The sequence below is a fragment of the Nannospalax galili genome, unplaced genomic scaffold, assembly GCF_000622305.1.
Source record: "Nannospalax galili isolate Female #2095 unplaced genomic scaffold, S.galili_v1.0 scaffold271, whole genome shotgun sequence".
NCBI lineage: Eukaryota > Metazoa > Chordata > Mammalia > Rodentia > Spalacidae > Nannospalax > Nannospalax galili.
The window spans coordinates 2,339,327-2,353,736 of NW_008331789.1; the positions used below are offsets into that span (position 1 = coordinate 2,339,327).

Sequence of the window (14,410 nt, forward strand, 5' to 3'; positions counted from 1 at the left end):
GCCCAGGTGAAATTGAATCTGACTGATGGGGTTGGGGCGGGGGTGACTGTTTCCCTGCCTTTTTACAGAAAGTCTCAGGGTTCAAACAGTGTGAGGCGAACAGGAGAGTAACTGGAGAGGCCATCTATCCCATGCTTGCCATTCAGAGGCTCCCTCCCTCTTCCCAGGTGTCTTTAATTTGTGTCAAGTTGACAAGAACTGACCAGCACAAGATATAATTAAAACAGTGATTGGGAAAGCCTTTGATACTTACATTCTTATCAAAATGTAAAAACAAAATAAGAATAAAGAGTTAATGATGTAGGGGGGAAAAAACAGTAAAACTAAAATGTAAAGTTAAAGTAAGAGAAAATGCCAGATTCCCAGAGTGTCAACTAAATAAATCACTAGTTAATCTACAAGCATGGAGTGGGAGCAGAGGGCTTGACACAGAGGAAGAAAACATATGTACATACTGTATATGACGTGACAAGTGGAAAATAGCTATTGAAGCTGAATTTTAAAAGTCATAAGACCCTATTTTGGATAATCTAGATGAGGTGCATTATTTCCCTTCAAAATGGAATTTGTACAATTGTCCCAGAAGAGACTGAAAGCTTAAACTGGTCATTTTGTTTTCAGAAGAAAATCTTATTAATAAAACTCAACAAAGGCACCAAGTTCAGAGTATTTCAAAGAATTCCTTTACCAAAATGTCTATAATCAGGATAATTTTTCTAGATTTAAAAAAAGTTTCTAAATCAGTTAGCAGATAGGTACTAGATAGGTGTTCTACCACTGAACTACAAACTGAATGCTCCAGTTTTTCTTTAAGTTGTGATACTAACTTAGATAAAAATCTTAAGAGTTCAGATGCCAACATTACAGAACTATCTCACCTATTTCAATACCAAAGTAGCAGTCATCTAGTTGTGGTGGCCCAACTCTCTTCAGCGCAGCAATTTCCATGCTGAGTCAAGGTTGTGTGAGTGTGTGGCCAGCCAGGGTTACATAGGAAGACATTGTCTCAAAAAACAAAACAGAACAGTTCCACACAATGTTAGAGAAGTCGTGCACTACAGTCAGATAAGATTTATTCCAACAATATAAAATAGTTCATTTCTTTTGGAAATATGTTAATATAATTTGCATGTTAACTGAGGAGGAACCAAAAGGAAATTTGTCTCTACTGCTGCCAAAAAGACCTTTGACACAATTCAAATATGTTTCTGAATTTTTAAATGTATTCAATAAAACAGGATTTGAAGCATATTTCTTTAACATGATAAAATGTATGTATCCTATGTAATACTCTGGAAACATTAGCAAGATGCCCACAAAAAATTGAATAACATTATCCACCTCTTTCATCAGTTTCTTTTCTGTAGGTATGCTAAAACACCTTGATCAAAGTAACTTAAAGGACAGAGGATTTCCTTTGGCTCACTGTTCCAGAAGGGTAGAGTCCACTGTGGTGGGGAAGACATGGCAGCAGGCAGAGAAGGCACAGAGACAGAAGCAGGAGGTTGGCTGGTCACGTGGCATCCACAGTCAGGAAGCAGAGAAAGAACAGCAAGTCAGATCAGGCTATAAAGCCTCAAAAGTTACCCCCACTGAAGTACTTCCTCCAGCAAGGCTGCACTTCCTAAAGGCTCTATATATAACCTTCATAAACAGCACTACTAGGTGGAGACCAAGTGTTCAGATGCATGAGGCTGTGGGGAGCATTACATATTCATATCACAGCACCTCTGTTCTGTTTAACACTGTATTGGAGGTTGAGGTTTATGAAATTAGATACAACTGTTAAGAGGCGTAGGAAGTGGAAGAGAAACAACTCATTCTGACTGAAAATGGTATCAGAAAACCAAGAGTATTCGCAGTGAACTTAAAGCAGTGAAAGGAACATCTAGCAAAATTTTAGTCAAAGTTGAAAATAAGTGAAAAATATATGAAATTTCTGTTAAAAATTATGTGCTAAAGGTTTTTTTAGCTTGCAGTCTTAAGAGGTTCAAGACTGGGTACCTGCATGCACTAGTCTCTGATAAGCCTGCTAGTCTGTGGTCACATGAGCAGGTGGTAAGCAAGAGTCTAGCAGGGCTAGACTTGCTCTTTGTTTAACAAGATAACCCTTTACAAAAATTCCCCAAGGCTGAGCTGGAGACGTGGCTCAGCACAAAGCATAAGAGCACTGGCTGCTCTTACAGAGCACCCAAGTTAAGTTCCCAGCACCCACATGGTGGTTAATAGCCATCTGTATCTCTAGTTCCAGGTGATCCTCTTCTGGCCTCTGCGGGTTTGCACAAACATAATGCGCTTACATACATGCAAGCAAAACACTCATAACACTTTTTTAAAAAGTAATTTAAAAAAAAAATCTATCAAACCAATTGGCTCACCCTTGTGTCCCTGTTCAGCATGGGAGAAGCCAGAGCAGTCTGCGTCCTGATTCCCGATTGGCAAATGGGTAACCTCTTCAGAGGACAGTGTGATAAGAATAGGAGGTAGGAACTGGCTAAGAAGTTGGGTTAAAAAGACCCCAAAGAAAAGTATCCAGTTTCTTGGCTAAAACTCACAGTGTCCTTGGGCCTCTTAGCAACATACTCCATTCCTAAGGCCAAAAATGTCGAAAGTATTTGGGAGCTCTTATCTAATACTTAAAAGATTTTAGGGTTACCTCTTCAGAGGGGTGAATGTTAGAATAGCCAAAAGCCCTATTAAAAAAAAAGAAGAAGAAGAAACAATACATGTAGTTATCAGAAAAACGGGGAAGATATGGGAGGAGTTAGAGGGGAGGGAGTGGGCATGGATTTGATCAAAACACTTTATATGCATGTATGAAATTCTCAATAAATTGTTTTTAAAAAATCTATCAAAGGGATACCCTACTTCCTTCTGCATTCAGTGCCATGAATAACTTAAGGGCATCCCAGTAGTCCCTACCTCTTAATGATTCACCACTGTTACCAGTTCTCTAGAGATTAAGCTTCCAAAACATGAGCTTTGAGAGGGGCTTGTACATTTAAGTCATACTTAAGCCATTAACTGTAGTATTTAAGTAGTTTTTCTATATAGATTTATCACTAATTTCACATAGACTGGCATGTTTTCAAGTATAATCCATGTTGTAGCAAGTGTCATTCTTTGTTCCTTTTGTGGCTAAATAACACTCATGTGGTTATATACATTTTACTATGTACATTTTACCATGACAGTTGTTGGCTGGTTCTACTTATTGGCTACTATGAATAATGCTCTATTGAGTGTTCTTGTATACCTTTTGTATGTGCTTGTGCTTGTGCTTTTGATTTTTTTTTTTTTAATGTGCATGAGTGTTATGCCTATGTGTGTTAGTGCACCCGTGTTATGCAGTGCCTGTGGAGGCCAGTAGAGGGCATCAAGTCTCCTGGAACTGGAGTTTCTAAAGATTGTTAGCTGCCATGTGAATGCTGGCATTCAAACCTGGGTCTTCTACAAGAGCAGCCAGTGCTCTTAATGTCTGAACCATCTCTATAGCCCCAGTTTTCTTCTGTCTATGTGGTGTTTCCTGGCTCAGATGGTAGGTTTGCATTGATACTTTTGAGGAACTGCAGATGCACTCCAAGGTGGTTTTACCTTTTACCTCCTAGTTTCCTCTGATCCTCACCAATACTTTTTCTTTTTCTTTCATTTATGAAGATTCTTCTGGGTATAAAATGAAACCTCACTCTGGTTTTGATTTTCATTTCCCTAGTTGCTAATGATGCTAAGCATTTTGTCATGTTTTTGCTGCTCATTAGTAACGCCTTCATTGGAGAAATGTGAACCCAAATCATTGGTTCTGTTGTTCATTGTGCAGTTAGTGTAAAATCAAAGAATTGTTATAGTTTGGCCTACTATAGCCACATCTTCAGTCGATTTTGAGTTATTTTTGTATATGGTCTAGGGAAGAATCAACTTCATTATTTTTCATGTAAATTTGCAACTGCTCTTACAGCTTATATTGGGAAGTCAGTTCTTTTAGTACTCATCAATAAATTGATTGTACCTCTATGGTTTTATTTGGAACTCTCTTTTCCCATTGATCTGTATGTCCTGAGACCCTTGCATTTTAATATGAAATTTAGAATAACCTCAGTTCCTACAAAATGCTAGCTGAAATTTTGATAAGAATTATGTTTAATCCATATATCACTTTGCAGAGTATTATTGTAGCAATTTAATTAATATCATTCAATTCATGAATACAGAGTGTATTTTCTGGGTTTTAGGGGAGGGTGGTTTATATTGTATAATTTTCTGTTTTTATGTTTTCTACTTCCTTTTTAAAGCTTATTCCTATATTTTATTCTTTGTTATGTTACCAGTGTAATTCCTAGTTCTATTTTGAAATTGTTTTGTGCTGGTGTGTAGAAATAAATGTGTAATTGTATATTGATTTGGCATGCTGTAACTCTATGAACATGATTATGAGCTCACACTTGAAAGGTGTGTAGGATTTTTTTTAAAATCTGAACATACAGGACAGCTACAGAGATATTTATGCTTCTTCCTTTCCTAGCTGCATATATTGGTTGGTTTTCTTGTCTAATTGCCCTTACTAACAAACCCTGTACAACACTGAGCAGAGTGTTATGTGCATCTACCCTTACTTTGTTTAATCTCTCTTCTTTATATTACCCATGATGTTTGTGAAGTAGCTTTCTTTCATTTCTTTCATTTCATTTGTTAGTGTTTTTATTATCAAGATTTATTGCATTTTGTTTGGTGCTTTTTCTGCATTTATGGAGATAATGTTTTTTGTGTTGCTCTGTTAATGTGTAGCTTTTCATTGAATGATTCTTATGCTGACTCAAACTCATAAGATAAATCCTTCTATAGTGCAGAATCCTTTATACTTATTGCTGGACTCTGTTTGATAGCATTTTTATTGAACTCTTAAGAATGTTATACAATACATTTTTATCATATTTAGACCCTGTTCCCTATTTGCACCTTCTTATAGTCTCTCCCACCAGATTTCATGTACTCTTGTCATATGTGTTAAGGCCTATCGAGTCAAGTTTATGTCCCCAAATATCCTTCGATGTGGGTCCATCCACTAAAGCCTGGTTAACCTAGAACAAATTAAAATCAACAAAATCAGAGTCAAAAGGGGAAACATTTACAACAGACACCAAAGAGATCCAGAACACTATAAAGGAATACTTTAAAAACCTATACTTCAATTAGAAAATCTAAAAGAAATGGGAAAATGCCTAAATTCATTGGAACCACCAAAGTTAAGGCAAGAAGAGATCAACAACTTAAACAGACCCATAACAAATAAGAAAATCAAAACAGTAATACAAAGTCTCCCAACTGAAAAATGCCCAGGTCCAGATGGATTCGAAACAGAATTTTACTGGACCTTCAGAGAAGACCTACAACCAATACTGCTTAAATTATTGAAAAAGATAGAAACAGAGGGAGAATTCCCAAACTCCTTTGAAGCAAGGTTTACTCTAATACCAAAACCAGGTAAAGACACACACAAAAAGAAAACTGTAGGTAGGGCCACATGCCTAATGAACACAGAGGCAAAAATTCTCAACAAAATGCTCCCAAATCCCATACAGACATGTACCAAAAAGATCTTCCACCATTATCACATTGGCTTTATTTCAGAGATGCAAGGATGGTACAATATATGTAAGTCAATAAATGTAATAAATCATATAAATGAACTTAAAGACAAAAATCATATGATCATCTCAATACGCATAGAAAAGACCTTTGACAAAATCCAACATGCATTAATGACAAAAATCCTAGAGGGAATTGGACTTGAGGGAACAAATTAAGGCTATATACAACAAACGTACAGCCAGCATCATTCTAAATGGAGAAAAACTTGAAGCATTCCCAATAAAATCAGGATCCAGACAAGTCTGTCCACTATCCTTACTCTGCAGTATAATGCTTGAACCTCCACCTAGAGCAATAAGACAAGAGAAGGAAATTTAAAAAGGTACTAATTGGATAAGATGAGGTCAAATTATCCCTGTTTGCAAATGATATGACATCATAAGAGATCCCAAAAATTCAACTAGAAAACTTCTAGAAATGATGTATACTATCAACAAAGTGGCAAGTACACAGTCAATTTACAAAAGTCATAAGCAATCAGAAAAAGATCACAGAAACAGTCCCATTCACAATAGCCTCAGGGATAAAAACATCTAGAAATAAATCTAACTAAAGACATTAAATATCTCTGCAATGGGGGCTGGAGAGATGGCTCAGCAGTTAAGAACACTGACTGTTCTTGCAGAAGACCCAGATCGAATCCCATCACCCACATGGCAGCTAACAACTGTCTGTAACTCCAGTTCCAGGGGATCCAACAGCTTCTTCTGTCCTCTGCGGGCATTACATGACACAGGTGCACTTACATGCAGGCAATACATACATACACATAAAAAAATAATATATTAAAAAAATAATATCTCTACAATGAAAATCTTTGAAGAAAGATTGAGGAAGACACAAGGAGATGGAAAGACCTCCTGTACTCATGGATTGGTAGAATAGTGTGAAAATGACTATCCTACCAAAACAATATAGATTCAGTTCAATCCTAATTAATATCCTCACGACATTCTTCACAGGAATAGGAAAAAAAAATCCTCAAATTCTTATGGAATCACAAAAGACCCAGGATAGTAAAAGCAGTCCTGAGCATAAAGAGGATTGAAAGGATTACCATACCAGATTTCAAACTGTTTTCTAGACCTGTACTCAGAAACAGCATGCTATTTGATATAGCGTTAAGGACTGATTCATTCTCTCTCTCTCTTTCTCTCTCTCTCCCTCTCCCTCTCCCTCTCCCTCTCTCTCTGTCTATCATGTGTAATGGATAATTCTCTTTTGATTCGATAGTATTCATGTGCTGTTTTAACTGTTTTGACCTGTCTTGACATAAGGTGAAATTGCTTCTTTTTACTACTAGTTTACAAAGGATTTCAATTAATTCTTGTTTAAATGGCTGGTTTCAGTGTCTAGCTAATTTGAAATTGAAGCCATCTGTTTTTGGACTTTTATTTTTGGCATCTTTGTTTATTGGTTCAGTCTCTTAAGTTCACTCAGATTTTGTGTTATTTCTTGAGTCAGTTTGGAAGGCTTTTTTTTAATTAGACTATTTTATGTAGGTCTAAGGTTATATAATTCATCAAAGTGTTCATTTTCTTTCTTTTTTTTTTCTGTTTGGTCTCTTTCCAGCTGGCCTGGGCTCACTTTGGAGACTATGCTGGCCTTGATCTCACAGAGGTCCTCCTGCCTCTGCCTCCTGAGTGCTGGGATTAAAAGCGTACAACACCACTCCCAGCCAAGGTGTCATTTTTTATACTATTTCTTGCTATTTATGTGTGTTTCCTAAAAGTCAGTGGTATTACTTTTTCATTCCAATTTTAGTAACTTGGGGCTTATGTAGTTTTTGTTTTGTTTTGTTTTGTTTTATTTTTTAATATTCCTTGTAACTCAAGGTTGCATGCATGTGGAGGTGGGTGTCTCTTTCAGTCACTCTCCTCTTTATTTTTTGAAACAGCATCTCTCATTGAACTAGGGATTCACCAGGTCACCTAGGCTCTCTGGCTAGGAGACCCCAAGTATCCTCTTGTCCCCTCCCTTGCTCTGGGATTACAGCCACATACTACCACACTCACCTTTTTACATGGATATTGGCAGTTAAATTAGGTCCTCATGTTGGCACAACAGATACTTTACAAACAGCTATTTCCTTTTTTTAAAATTTTTTTTTAGTTTTGGTTCTTTTTTAAGATATGGTCTCTCTATGTAGCACTGCTGGCCAGAAACTCACTATGTAGACAACACTAGCCTTGAACTCACAGAGATTCACCTTTCTCTGCCTCCCAAGTGTTAGGATTAAAGGCATGTGCCACCGCATCTAGCTCTATCCTTTTTTGCTTTTAGCACATGGTTAGTGGTGTTTCTTTATTTCTATGCTTGTGCATTTTTCAAATTTCCTTCTGCTGATTTGTAATTTTATTCTGTTAATATTGACACACAGGAAATGTTTTTCTTTTGTTATTAAATATTTTATTATCTTATGTGTATGAGTGCTTTGCCTGCATGTATGTAAGTGCACACATGTTGTACAATGCCCACTGAAGCAAGAACAGGGCATTGGATCCCCTAGATCTTTAGTTACAGACAGTTGTTAGCTATGATGTGGGTGCTGGGAACTGATCCTGAGTCCTCTACAAGAGCAATTTAGTGCTCTTAACATCCGTGCCATCTTTCCATCCCAGCAAACACTTTTAATTCTTTTAACTCAGGATTTGTTTTGAAGCCTAACATGATTCTTGGAGAATTCATGTGTACTCAAAAACAATACATATCCTTCTGTTATTCCACAATACTTTATATGTATACTTCGAAGCTTATTGATTGTTGTTTATCTGTGTTCCTCTGTCTCTTTTTATCCATTTTGGTTATCATTTTCATGGGATGCATTTTTTCTACTCTTTTTCTTCAAACCCGTTTGAGTATTTGAGTTAATACATCTTTTTTGACATTAAATTAAATTTTAAATCTATTCTACCAGTCTCTTTTTTTTACTAGGAATATTTAATCCATTTACATTTAGTGTAAATGCTAATACATTTGAATTTATATCTGTCAAGTTATTCATTTCATCACATCTTAATTTGTTTTTGGTTTCCTTTTGCCTCCATTATGGGTTTGTGTGTGTGTGTGTGTGTGTGTGTGTGTGTGTGTGTGTGTGATCTTTTCTGGTATACCATTTAATTATGTTGTTTCTTGTATTTTATTTTTTTCAGATATTTTCTTGATGATTGCTTTGAGGATTACAGTTAGCATAGTTTAAAAATTCTTTATCTTTTATTTATTTTATGCATACAAGTGTTTTGCCTGGGTGCAGCACCTACAGAGGCCAGAAGAGGGCATCAGATCTGGTGTTATGGACAGTTGTTAGCTACTGAGTGGGTGCTGGGAACCAAACCCAGGCCCTCTGCAAGAGCAACCAGTGTTCTTAACCACTGAGCCATCTCTCCAGCCTCATAGTTAGCATCTTTACATACAGCAGTCTACTTTGAACTAATACCAAATCAGCTTCAGAAGCATGTTAAAAGTTTGTTCATGCAAGTCTCCATTTTGCTTTGCTTTCTTTATGTTGTTGTTATCCATGTTATGTTTTTATACATTGTTTGTCCACCAATGTAATTTACTCATTACTGCTTTATGCATTTTCTTTCTAAATGAGATTAGGAGGAAAGAAAATATGGAAGCAAAAACATACATTTATAATTTTCAGACAAAAATACATTTATACTGTATTTGATTATATGGTTATATTGTTTTTAACTGGCCTGATATACTCTTGTTTCTTCTAGCTTCCATGGTTTCTAAGGTGAAGTTGCCTGTTAACTTTTTCTGAGCATCCCTTGTATGTGGTGATCTGTGTTTCTTGCTACATTCAAGGTTATTCTCCCTTTGTATCCGACAATTCAATGCGAATGTGTCTGAATTTGAACCTCTCATAGAGTCTGCTTGTCATTTGGCTGAACTTCTTAACGTGTAAATAAATGTTTTATTATCAAATTTGGGACATTATCATGTGTTTATCCTCTGTCCTCATATTTTGGTTGATGAACTATTTCCTTGTTCTTTGAGCCTGTTTTAAAAAGGCTGATTTGAAGTCTTTGTCTAACCTGCTGCTAGTTAAAGCATTTTAGACATGATAGGGAAGCTACACAAATATCCATAGTATGTTAGTCTAACAAGATCTGCATATGGTTATGAAACCAGTTGTCATGCCAAGGTAGTTGTGGGGAATGTCACGAGGTCCCACCTCAAGATCTGAAGAGCTACAGGCAGTCAGTAGATGCTGAGGGAGGGACACTCAGTTTTCGCCAGGGACTAGCCTGCCAGGCACTAGCTCCCTAAAAGGTTATCTAATCCCAAGGGGGCAGCCCTAATCACAAGTACACATGAGCACCACTAAATGAGCCCAGTGTATTTTATATATGTGTGTATTTATAAAGACTGTATGTATATGTAACAATTGTGATCAAAGAAGATGACAGTTATTTGGGAGGGTGTGGGGAGACATGGAAGGAGTTGGAGGAGGACTAGGAGGGATAGAAATAATGCAAATACAATATTCATATATGAAATTCTAAAAAAAATAATAAAAATAATATTTTTTTCATTTTGTAAGAGTATTCAATAATTTATTTGCAAGTATAGTTGAAAAACGTATTTGTTGTCTTCTTTTTTTACTAAGAGGTAGAAGCAGAATTTCTTAAAAAATGTTTCTATCAAGTAAAATGTTAGGTTTCCTCAGAGGCGGTACTTGCTCACTTTCCCTCATATGTGGGGCATAATTTTTTTCCTTCCATATTCCATAATATTATGTTAAAAATATGAGTATTTTAAATACTTTAGTGTGACAACCATTGGAAATCAGATGATTCTCTTTGCCAGGTGTTCTAGTTTGCCTTCAGTTGCTGTGATAAAAACACTGTCCAAATCAACTTGTGGAAGAAAGGGTTCATTTGGCTTACAAGCACAGTTCCTCATCAGTGGAAGCCAATGCAGGAACTCGGGGCAGGAACCTGGAGCACAGACCTTGGAGGAATGCAGCTTATTGCCTGGCCTGTGCTCAACCTCCTGACTTAGACAGCACAGGCCCACCTGCCCAGGGCTGGCACCACCCACAATGGGCTGGTCCCTCCCACATCACTCAGCAGTTTAAGAAAATACCCCACAGACATGGCCACAGGCCATCAATGGAGGGAATTCCCCAATAGAGGCTCCCTCCACCAAGGTATGTCAAGGTGACAACTAAAGCTGTCTAGCATACCAGGTTTGTTGTTGATATTTGTTTAATCACTTCTCAGCACTATTCCATGAAGTTTTCCAAAACACATTTTCCTAGCTGTTTTTCTGATTTGATCTTTTCTCAATAACCATTCTTAATTTTATCATTTGCTCTTTCTTTAGATTTGAGAGTTTTTAATCTATGGCCTAATATCTTTTATTTTAAACTCTTCTTCACTTAGTTTATCGTCCTCTTTTTGCATTTTACTGTAAGCAAGAAGAATACAAAGGGCAACTTCAAGGTTTTATTCAGAAATTCCCCTGGACAAAAAAAAAAAAAAAAAAAAAAAAAAAAAAAAAAACCACAAAAAAAAAAAAAAAAAAAAAAAAAAAAAAAAAAAAAAAAAATTAGGGCTGGAGAGCTGGCGCAGCCGTTAAAGGCTCAGGCTCAGGCTCACAACGAAAAAGACAAGGAATTCCCCTAGTTAGATCATCCAGTATTAGCACAATTTCTGCTTTGCAGCTTACTGTAGACAAGATCATTTTGCTGCTACCTAATAAATATATATTCTTTCCTCTGATTTCCAATAATATTTACCTAATTTTCCTACATGTTCTCACCTCTGTAATCTCAAAGAGTATGAGTCATCTTACGTTAATTGAAACTTCAGATTATTTTAGGCTTTCATTAATATTATCGTCAAAGCTTAGTGCCTGATTCTAAAGACACAGTTTTGATCTTTTATTAGAATAGCATCCCAACAATATATAACAAAAGTCTACACTATTTATTGCCTTATAACAAATTACCTTCAAAATGTAGCCATTTAAAGCCATAAACATTTACTATTTCATATTTTTTTCTGGTTCACAAATCTGAAAATGCCTTAGCTGGATAGATTTAGCTCACAGTTTCTTGGCATGGCTCCATTCCTGAGGTTAGCTAGGGTTTCGTTCTTTCAAAATTTGATTACTTTGGCAAATGTGTGTCCAGGAAGCTCACTATTGATCACTTGCTGGACACTTCTCTCTATTCATGTGAGCCTCCCAAATAGCTACTCATTGTTAATGGGAGAAATGAAGTGGGAAAAGCTAGAGAAGGCAGGAGCAAGTGCAGGAAAGCATCAGTATGAGTGAATAGGAGGACCCACATTAGCAGTTTGTGAGTTGGAAACCTCAGTCATTCATAAGTTAATTTCTCAATAAATACTTACACGGTATGCTGTCGGTTGCCTTGGCTACCTGTAGTATACCATGGAGTGGACTCGATGATAGCATCACACCCGAAGGCACAGGAATCACAGAAGGCTGGCACACTTTTTAATTAGTTAACTTTGAAAAATGAAGAAGTAGGGCAAAAAATAAGAAAATCCATCTTGGACAAAAGCAGTCAGCTCTCTTTTATGTGGCAGCATTCTTTTCTAGCCAAATGGCAGTTTTCCTCAATATACATGGAGGACTCCTTTCTAGACCACCCCTCAGCCCACAGGAGCCTGATACTAAAAGTCTGTGGCTGCTCTAGTCTCTTATATGAAATGGCATGGTGTTTGCATGCAATCTGTGCACACTCATTCAGATACTACTTACCTATAAACTTGAGTTACATGCCCTCACCTAGATCTTAAGTTGTCATGTCCTTTTTTAGTCACTACGGTTTGATTTTGGAGGCACCCCCAACTAATCAGTACCTAAGAAACATTGTCTCTGCTTCTTTTATTATTCCTCCCTCACAAGTACATTTTCCTCAAAGGAGACAAAAAGTGACTTAGGTGAATAAAATAGTTTAAAGTTAGCTTTAAAAATCAGTTGTAAAGTATAACTGGTTACCTGATGAGTTGACTTGTGTTTCTGCTCCTTCTGTGCTAAGTTTAATCATTTTGAATTCATGAAGTAACACAGGTCAATAAATTGCAGGGTAGCTAGCAAAAATACCTAAGTATAAAGGTGCTATCTCTTGAAAACACATCGTGTAAAATGAGATTATTTTTTAAAATGTGAAGAATTTCCATAAAAGCCTTTCAATATTCAAGGTAGTAATTTAAAAATGTTCTATGTTTTGAATTCCTGAGACTAATGAAGGAACTTACTCTGATAGTTCACTTTAATTAGGATTTATATGATGGAAACAATTTTTGACCTTTTAGTGCCACAGGACCTTAAAACTTGTCAACCCAATTAGTAATAAAACTTACTTGCCATTTTGTGTTTGAAATAAAATATGACCATTCACTCCGTATCTACTTGTTTCTCTTATTCTTACAAACTGTCACCTCTGATAACATATCACATTTACTGAACTGTGTATGTACCAGACACAGTTCCATTTTTTTCTACCTATAGTTTTATTACATGATTTCAGCAGCATTTTATGACCAAACCCTGTTAGGACTTCCCAAATTCTTTCCTTTCTGTTTTAATGAATGGAGATGGATGGGCATCCTAATTTCACAGAGATGGTTAAGATTTCAACCTAGAGCTAGGTCTTTTGATTCACTGCCCAAGACAATGTTCTTCTTTCCTCTCAGGTTCTAATCAGAGAATGAAAGTGAAGATGAAAGTGTTACTCTTAAATGCACCTGGTCCCTTCTCCAAATGTCTTTTCAGAATTGAAAATCCTATGTTTTGAAAGAAGTAATATATTATATATTTTGTAATAGCTCTAGCAGGTCCAAGAATAGTAGTTCATGGTTAGATATTAAGGTAATATGGAACATGTATTTGACAGAACTTGAAAATTAATTGGCACAGAGTTCTAACAGTTTTGATATTTCCTTAGGCAATGATGTATTTTGTGTGTTGCTTACATTTTGTTTATATATAAAGTTCATATTCAGATACTAAACATCTAATAGAATGATTGACAATTAAAATTATGAAAATAAGTTCTCCTGTGTCTTTATATTTTAGTTTGGAATGGAGAAAGATTAAAAGAAATGAAGTTTTTAAATGTCACATTTTCGAAAAGATATAAAACTCTTTCTATGTAGTCCTATTTCTAACCACTGGAGACTGTGGACTGATGCTGAGTGACCAATATTATGATTTCTTTGTTCAAAAAGCAACTTTCAGTTGTGTCATTCATACTTGGTTTTAATGTTTATTGCATTTATTTCTTCCCTAGATCTTCCTCAGAACTGTGATCCTAACATTCCCCTAGTTGCTCAGGAATTAATGAAAAAGATGATACGTCAGTTTGCAATTGAATACATTTCAAAAAGTGGTAAAATTCAAGAAAACAGAAATGGTTCAATTGGACCAAGTCTCATATGTAAAAGTATCCAAATGAATCAAGCAGAAAACTCGCTTCAGGAAGAACAGGAAGGCCCCTTAGACCTCACTGTGAATCGAATGCAAGAACAGAATACTCAGCAAGGTAAGTTGTTTTTATTTTTTTAGGAATGTATAATTTTGTTTTAAGCCGGGCATGGTGGTGCATGCTTTTAATCCCAGCACTCAGGATACAGAGGCAGGCAGATCTCTGTGAGACAGAGGCCAGTCTGGTCTCTGCATAGTGACTTATAGGCCAGCTGGAGCTATAGCGAGACCTTCTCTCAAAAAGAAAGATAGATAGATAAATAGATAGATAGATAGATAGATAGATAGATAGATA

The 14,410-nt window shown here is 36.3% G+C and overlaps 1 protein-coding gene across 7 annotated transcripts in view; it reads left to right on the forward strand.

Annotated features, from left to right (window-relative positions):
* The window catches only part of Lcorl (ligand dependent nuclear receptor corepressor like), a 212,691-nt gene that overhangs the window by 143,905 nt on the left and 54,376 nt on the right, over positions 1–14,410 (forward strand). For 6 of the 7 annotated variants that reach the window (XM_008826859.3, XM_029560508.1, XM_029560509.1 and 3 more), the window contains one exon: positions 13,922–14,173. In XM_008826859.3, the coding sequence (XP_008825081.1) occupies positions 13,922–14,173 (252 nt within the window). Of the gene's footprint in view, positions 1–10,464; positions 10,639–13,921; positions 14,174–14,410 lie in introns of those variants that run through there. The other variant, XM_029560512.1, reaches the window with a different exon arrangement.